At 46.9% G+C, this 8,698-nt stretch overlaps 1 protein-coding gene across 5 annotated transcripts in view; it reads right to left on the bottom strand.

Moving 5' to 3' along the window:
- Positions 1-224: 224 nt before the first annotated feature.
- The window catches only part of LOC120021444 (dachshund homolog 2-like), a 271,141-nt gene continuing 262,667 nt past the window's right edge, over positions 225-8,698 (bottom strand). For all 5 annotated transcript variants that reach the window (XM_038965213.1, XM_038965214.1, XM_038965215.1 and 2 more), the window contains one exon: positions 225-2,669. In XM_038965213.1, the coding sequence (XP_038821141.1) occupies positions 2,632-2,669 (38 nt within the window). In that variant the 3' untranslated portion in view covers positions 225-2,631. The remainder of the gene's footprint in view (positions 2,670-8,698) is intronic.

The following is an 8,698-nucleotide window of genomic DNA, read 5'->3' as shown; positions in this document are numbered from 1 at the left end:
GTACATAGATGTGGGTACACAGACCCACGAGCCACTGCGGACCCTCATGATGAGTTCCAATTGTTTGTGGCCTCTACCCTGCACTACAGGAACACGCGCTAGTGCCACACTCACTCACACAGGGAGAATAGTTTCTGTGCATGTTTTTGCTACCTCAGACAGATGCACAACTGAGAACCACAGGAAGTTGTAAACCAGAGGGCACAGAAGACTGCAACAAAATATCTGAATCTAGATCTTTATTACTACAAAACCAAACAACAACCCAAAAAAAATCTAGCAAGATTTCCAGAAGTATGTTTGTCATTGTGTGTGTTTTGTGCACGGCTGTGATGTGATATCATCATGAAAACAAGGTCAACAATTTGAAATAGCTGCCTGGTTGTGATCATGGTAATAATTAAATTCCCCAAATTGTAAAAAATATATTTGAATTGGCATGTTTTTTAAACCAGCAAGTGTAATTCTTTTTTTTTTTACCAGTGTTGTATCTACAGGCATGCTTGCATCAGATATGCATTGGGGTATTTCATTTTACGTACGTTTTTTTCTTGACAACAAATGTATCCACTTAATTACGACGTCAGAATAGCCAATGCTAAAGCATTTTTACATGTCTTTAAAAACAAAGGGGGGGACAGAACAGGGGTTACTGTAATACTGTCTTTTAAACAGCAATATAACATTTGAACTGAGCAACAGAGAAACCATTAGTGGGGAAAGGTATCTAGGATACGCCTCAATATCTCTTTCTTTGTATCCAGACTGAGCTTTCAGTAAACACACACAAACAACGCAGTTCAGGGAGAGGACACATTCAGTTCAGGGAGAGGACACATTCAGTTCAGGGAGAGGACACATTCAGTTCAGGGAGAGGACACATTCAGTTCAGGGAGAGGACACATTCAGTTCAGGGACAGGACACATTCAGTTCAAGGAGAGGACACATTCAGTTCAGGGACAGGACACATTCAGTTCAGGGAGAGGACACATTCAGTTCAGGGACAGGACACATTCAGTTCAGGGACAGGACACATTCAGTTCAGGGAGAGGACACATTCAGTTCAGGGAGAGGACACATTCAGTTCAGGGAGAGGACACATTCAGTTCAGGGAGAGGACACATTCAGTTCAAGGAGAGGACACATTCAGTTCAAGGAGAGGACACATTCAGTTCAGGGAGAGGACACATTCAGTTCAGGGACAGGACACATTCAGTTCAAGGAGAGGAAGCATTCAGTTCAGGGAGAGGACACATTCAGTTCAGGGAGAGGACACATTCGGTTCAGGGAGAGGACACATTCAGTTCAGGGAGAGGACACATTCAGTTCAGGGAGAGGACACATTCAGTTCAGGGAGAGGACACATTCAGTTCAGGGAGAGGACACATTCAGTGCAGGGAGAGGACACATTCAGTTCAGGGACAGGACACATTCAGTTCAGGGACAGGACACATTCAGTTCAAGGAGAGGACACATTCAGTTCAGGGAGAGGACACATTCAGTTCAGGGAGAGGCCACATTCAGTTCAGGGAGAGGACACATTCAGTTCAGGGAGAGGACACATTCAGTTCAGGGACAGGACACATTCAGTTCAGGGACAGGACACATTCAGTTCAGGGACAGGACACATTCAGTTCAGGGAGAGGACACATTCAGTTCAGGGAGAGGACACATTCAGTTCAGGGAGAGGACACATTCAGTTCAGGGAGAGGACACATTCAGTTCAGGGAGAGGACACATTCAGTTCAAGGAGAGGAAGCATTCAGTTCAGGGACAGGACACATTCAGTTCAGGGAGAGGACACATTCAGTTCAAGGAGAGGACACATTCAGTTCAGGGAGAGGACACATTCAGTTCAGGGAGAGGACACATTCAGTTCAGGGAGAGGACACATTCAGTTCAGGGAGAGGACACATTCAGTTCAGGGAGAGGACACATTCAGTTCAGGGAGAGGACACATTCCCAAGTCAACACGAAGCAGTGACATTTTTCAGAAAAAAAGAGGACAAAAGAGAAAAAGCATATAAATTCAGAAACTGTTTCAGTCTCTTTTACTTGATGAAGAAGAGGTGATATAATAAGAGAAGCACATTTTGTCTTGAATGTTACATTTCATATCCTCCTTCAGATTTTCAAGCTTTAAGAAGAAATTATCCTATATATGCGCTGCAAGACTTGTGCTATTGGGACATATTGGGGCATTTGAGGAATCAACAACTAACAACAATAATAATACTAATAATTAATAACAATAATAATAATGAGAGGCAATCAGCTTGGAGAGAAATAGGATAGGGAAGGAGGATAGGCTTCTGTATGTGCTTCACAGGGAGTAGAGAAAAATCCACGTTTTATTTTCAATGGTCCTTACTCTTTTTTTCTCAAACAAGTAAAATAGAGGGATTTTACAAGTAGCTGGAGTGAGATGATGGGGCAGCAAAAAGAGCTACTCCAGTGTTACCTCTCACCCCACCACACCCTCTCTGCAGTCCTGTACATGAGTTTCAGGGGATCCATTCCTCCCTTCAGTCGTCACTCTTCTCCGCTCGTTCTCTTCCAGCCAAGGGCTCTGTCTCTGGGGTAGCCAGCAGCGGCAGCCCTGGGTCAGGTCTGGAAGAGCTGGAGTTCTTTCAGTACATGATGGGAGGCTTGGTGTAGGGTCTGTTCTCTGTTAGGGAAACAGAAACATCAGTTAATCAAGCCATCCATCCTTACTACCTATATTGAGTCATCCATCCATCCTTACTACCTCTATTAAGTCATCCATCCATCCTTACTACCTCTATTAAGTCATCCATCCATCCTTACTACCTCTATTAGGTCATCCATCCATCCTTACTACCTCTATTGAGTCATCCATCCATCCTTACTACCTCTATTAAGTCATCCATCCATCCTTACTACCTCTATTAAGTCATCCATCCATCCTTACTACCTCTATTGAGTCATCCATCCATCCTTACTACCTCTATTGAGTCATCCATCCATCCTTACTACCTCTATTGAGTCATCCATCCATCCTTACTACCTCTATTGAGTCATCCATCCATCCTTACTACCTCTATTAAGTCATCCATCCATCCTTACTACCTCTATTAACAGATATAAAATGAAAATTCTCCCTAGTATTTTTCCACTGAGTAAGGTTTGCCCTGAGAAACACATTTGCCATGTATACTTGTTGAAGATGTTGTCAGTATGAGTATTACATTTTGGAAAGTATCTCTTCTGCATATAAATAAAGTTGTTTACTCTCCAGAGGGTGTATATATTTCAAATGATGTGAAACTGAGTTTGTGATTTTTCAAGTTTTCCACGAGCATGAGAATAAAAGTTCAAGAGCAACCAATGGATTAAGTATCTATCTCCTTTAATGAAATGTGCGTCAGGAATAATATGGGCGATTAATCATTTAGTGTTAGTTGTCAACAGGAGGGGACAGCTGAAAGGAAAACAGCTGGACAACAAAGTGACTGGAGTCAGCAGCTGCGTGTTAATCTCTACATGGTGGGGATGGACAGAATGGAGAGTGGGTCTGCATGTTTCATATGTGTTCTGGGAACTGGGAAAAGACAACAGAACATAGGATGAAAAAGCACTGTTCGGTGGTGTTGGAGGAGAGGACCAGAACGAGAGAAAATGAGAGAGGGATGTACTGTCTGTCTGTCTGTCTGTCTGTCTGTCTGTCTGTCTGTCTGTCTGTCTGTCTGTCTGTCTGTCTGTCTGTCTGTCTGTCTGTCTGTCCAGTTTGTCTGTCTGTACTGGCTGTAAGTCTGTCTGTACTGTCTGTACTGTTTCTGTCTGTCTATACTGTACGGTCTGCCTGTACTGTCCTGTTTGTCTGTCTGTACTGCCCCAGTCTGGCTGTCTGGCTGTCTGTCTGTCGGTCTGTCTGTACTGTCTGTACTGTCCTGTTTGTCTGTCTGTACTGCCCCAGTCTGTCTGTATGCCTGTACTGTCTGTACTGTCTGTTTGTCTGTTGGTACGGTCTGTCTGTCTGTCTGTATGTCCGTCTGTACTGTCATGTCTGTCTGTCTATCTGTCAGTACTGTCCGCCTGTACTGTCTGTACTGTCATGTATGTATGTCTGTACTGTCCTGTCTGTCTGTCTGTACTGCATGGCTGTACTGCCTGTACTGTCTGCATGTACTGTCTGCTTGTAATGTCTGTACTGTATGTATGTCTGTCTGTACTGTATGTATGTCTGTCTGTATGGTCTGTCTGTACTGTCTATACTGTCCGCCTGTACTGTCTGTGCTGTCTGCACTGTATTTATGTATGTCTGCACTGTCTGCCTGTCCTGTCTGTCTGTACTGTATGTATGTCTGTCCGTACTGTCTGCCTGTGCTGTATGTACTGTCTGTACTGTCTGCCAGTCCTGTCTGTCTGTATGTGTGTCTGTCTGCCCGTCTGTACTGTCTGTATGTATGTGTGTCTGTACTGTCTGCCTGTGCTGTGCTGCCTGTACTGTCTGTGCTGTCTGCACTGTATGTAGGTCTGTCTGTCCTGTCTGTCTGTATGTATGTATGTATGTATGTATGCCTGTCGGTACTGTCTGTCTGTACTGTCTGTACTTTATGTATGTATGTCTGTACTGTATGTATGTACTGTCTGTCTGTCTGTCTGTCTGTCTGTCTGTCTGTCTGTCCTGTCTGTCTGTCTGTCTGTCTGTCTGTCTGTCTGTCTGTCTGTCTGTCTGTCTGTCTGTCTGTCTGTCTGTCTGTCTGTCTGTCTGTCTGTCTGTCTGTCTGTCTGTCTGTCTGTCTGTCTGTCAGAGTAGAAAGACGAGAAGAGCAACACTCCTTGATTCTCTAATTTTATTCCAACGTTAATATGTACGGTCAGGATGATAACGGTCAGGACGACAACGGTCAGGTCGGCAATGGTCAGGATGGCAACGGTCAGGATGGCAACGGTAAGGATGACAACGGTCAGGATGGCAACGGTCAGGATGGCAACGGTCAGGATGGCAACGGTCAGGATGACAACGGTCAGGATGGCAACGGTCAGGATGACAACGGTCAGGATGGCAACGGTCAGGATGACAACATCTGACATTGTGTTTACGTCTGTTCTATCTGCTGTGTTTAACCTTCTCAGAATGTGCAGGGTGACGTGGAAACGTGTAGTGTGCTGGCAGAATGGCTGTTGTGTATGTTGCAACTCCTCTGGGAACTCTCCTCAGCAGCTCCATATTTAACACGGCTCTGGCCCTCTGGCCCTATTCTTTTCTGCATAGACTGCAAACGGCCTAATTGCAGCCGATCTGGGACTGCCATAAAGGTTCACCTTGATATTTCATGCTCGCTCTTTTTTGCCAATTAGTGAGTTGCAAACTTGGAAATGAACGGTACCCAAGGGTCTCATTTGGTGTATGTAAGTATAGTGTTTGTTTAGAACTAAAGCAGGTTAGGAGATTTTTGGTTATTCCTGTAGGTGAAGATGCTGAAAGGTTGTTTAAGGAACAGGTGGTTGTGATAGGTGCCAGAGTGAAGACGAGTGTGTTATTGTGGTAACACCTAGAGTGTTGAGGTCCTCATTTATCCTTTCTGGGTCCTTCTCGTTGATGACTTTTCTCTCCCCGTGTCACCCCACAACTCCTCTCTCACCCCCATCTCCCTCTCTCTCACTCTCACCTCTCTCTCTCTCTTTACTCTCACCCCGCCTCTCTCTCTCTCACCCCACCTCCCTCTCTCTCACCCTCACCCTCACCCCAACTCCCTCTCTCACCATCACCTCCCTCTCTCTTCCTCTCACCCCCACCTCCCTCTCTCTCACCTCCCTCTCTCTTTACTCTCACTTCCACCTCCTTCTCTCTCACCCCACCTCCCGCTCTCTCACCCTCACCTCCCTCTCTCTTTAATTTCACCCCTGCCTCCCTCTCTCTTCCTCTCTCACCCCACCTCCCGCTCTCTCACCCTCACCTCCCTCTCTCTCACCCCCACCTCCCTCTCTCTCACCTCCCTCTCTCTTTACTCTCACTTCCACCTCCTTCTCTCTCACCCCACCTCCCGCTCTCTCACCCTCACCTCCCTCTCTCTTTAATTTCACCCCTGCCTCCCTCTCTCTTCCTCTCTCACCCCACCTCCCGCTCTCTCACCCTCACCTCCCTCTCTCTCACCCCCACCTCCCTCTCTCTCACCTCCCTCTCTCTTTACTCTCACTTCCACCTCCATCTCTCTCACCCCACCTCCCGCTCTCTCACCCTCACCTCCCACTCTCTTTAATTTCACCCCGCCTCCCTCTCTCTTCCTCCTTCCCTCACCTCCCTCTCTCTCACCCCACCTCCCTCTCTCTTACCCTCACCTCCCTCTCTCTTTACTTTCACCCCTGCCTCCCTCTCTCTTCCTCTCTCACCCCACCTCCCTCTCTCTCACCCTCACCTCCCTCTCTCTCAACATCACCTCCCTCTCTCTATACTCTCACCCCACCTGCCTCTCTCTCACCCCCACCTCCCTCTCTCACCCCCACCTCCCTCTCTCTCACCATCACCTGCCTCTCTCTCACCCCACCTCCCTCTCTCTCACATCACCCTCTCTCTCACATCACCTCTCTCTCTCTTTAATCTCACCCCACCTCCCTCTCTCTTTACTCTCACCATCACCTCCCTCTCTCTCACCCCACCTCCCTCTCTCTTTATTCTCTCTCTCGTCTCTTAATCGGCTTGTAAAATGATGTCACCTTCGTTTGTATTCAGCAGTTTCTGTTACCTCCACTCATATAGATTAATAAAAAAGACACAGGTCGGCATAATAAACCAACACACAGAGGAACCTGAGAAAGCGTAAAAAGCTTTTAGGCCCAGAAGTGGGATCTCAGCAAGGACAATCAAACCTAATGAAATCAGTTGTCAGTGCTAAGCTTGCAAAACTGTGAAGTCCAACTTGGGAGTGAAGCGAGGTGTAATTAGATTCCTCTCAGTGTAATGGATGGGCTGTGGGGGAGGAGGGGCCGGACAACATACTCCTAACTGGAGCTCTTAAACCCCTGTGAGAGAGAGTCAGTCGACTCCCAGTCCCTAAACAGTCAGGAGCTCCAGGAGAGGCCCCACGTGTCCAGCCGCAGCATCCCCACAGACAGACACCTCTGCTGGGCATGGTAGTGGCGAGGCACTGGGCAGTCTAGTAGTGGACCGAGACTGGACAAACACACCTCATCAGCATGATGGGATTCCAAGCTGGCACAGTTGAAACAGAGCTTAATTTAATAGCACTGTAATTCAGATGGATTGCTACCTAGTGAATGTAATCGTTGACAGGTAGGAAGGGAATAGATGTAACGAACGCTTTCATAATGGTAGTTCAGATTCCATCAGCCAATCGCGATGAGGCTTGAATGCCATATTACAGAGATGATTCTCTTTTAAAACTTTAGTCAAAGGAAAGTTCTTCACAGCAGTAGAAAAAACACAGGAAGAGGATAGATTTACTTAACTAGTTTTAAGCAGTTACACGGGGACTAAAGGCTTTTGGGAAATGGTCTCATAATGTAATTCAATACTCCTGTTGCATTGTTGTAACATGCTTCATGCTCATCACTGGCCAGTGCAGGTGAAATATGGACCTCTCTCTCTCTCTCGGGAGTGGTGTTTGGTGCATGCTGGGAGTTGTATGAGCGAGTGTTGTCTGGAGTTAGATCGCCTGTTTTTCCCTACTTGTTTTACTTTTCTTGGTGGTTTTTCTTTTTCTATGCATGATTACGGTGATGATTTATTTTATTTATTTGTTGTGTGTTTTTCTTGTCGGAATTGCCCTGGCTTTGGCAGGGATGACGACCCACATGGGGACCCCATCTCTGTCACTTCGGCACGGCTTTAGGTGTGTTACTGAAGCTACTGTCACTGTGGAGTTTCTGGTTGCCGTAGGAGAGAAGGTAGGCTATGAGAATGTTGCTTATGCATCGCGGATTAATAAAACGGTGGTGGTTTATCTTCAAGATGAGCGTCTTGTTGATTGGATGGTTGAGCATGCAAACACCCGGCTCTGAAACAGGTTATGTCGTTTCGGCGACAGGTGTTTATGTTTTTGGACTCACCGGAGCAGACTTTGGAGTTATTGTTTAAAGTCAAGTATGACAACAGACTGTATATGGCTTATGCTAGTACGGGTAGTCAACGGTGTTTTGAGTGTGGGGATGTTGGCCATAAGCAACATGCTTGCCCAAAAAGGGAGAAGGTGGAGGGAGGGTCGCAGGTGATCCTCGTAACACCTAGGCCCACTGACGTAGCGAGAGGTGGGCCGACAGTGGTAGAGCAGTCACAAGCACCTGTTGCTGAGGAACAAGTTGTCCGTGTTGAGGGTACGGAGTTCCAGTTTGTACCAGAGGGGAACTTAGCGTCTGATGTGCAGCAGAAAAATATTGTTGTAGGAGGTAAGGACGGATCTGGGGAGCCATTTCCTCAGACTGGTGAGGAGATGCTCAGTAGTAATGGGGTACAGGAGGGGGTTCAGGTTGGGCTAGTCTCCCAGGTAGTGGAGGAGATGCCCACTACGAGTAATGGGGTACAGGAGGGGGTTCATGTGGAGCTAGTCTCCCAGGTAGTGGAGGAGATGCCCACTACGAGTAATGGGGTACAGGAGGGGGTTCATGTGGAGCTAGTCTCCCAGGTAGTGGAGGAGATGCCCACTACGAGTAATGGGGTACAGGAGGGGGTTCAGGTTGGGCTAGTCTCCCAGGTAGTGGAGGAGATGCCCACTA

The sequence above is a fragment of the Salvelinus namaycush genome, chromosome 26 (genome assembly GCF_016432855.1).
Source record: "Salvelinus namaycush isolate Seneca chromosome 26, SaNama_1.0, whole genome shotgun sequence".
In the NCBI taxonomy this organism is placed as follows: domain Eukaryota; kingdom Metazoa; phylum Chordata; class Actinopteri; order Salmoniformes; family Salmonidae; genus Salvelinus; species Salvelinus namaycush.
Note: the sequence above shows the minus strand (reverse complement) of the source record. Positions and strands in the feature narration are given on the sequence as shown.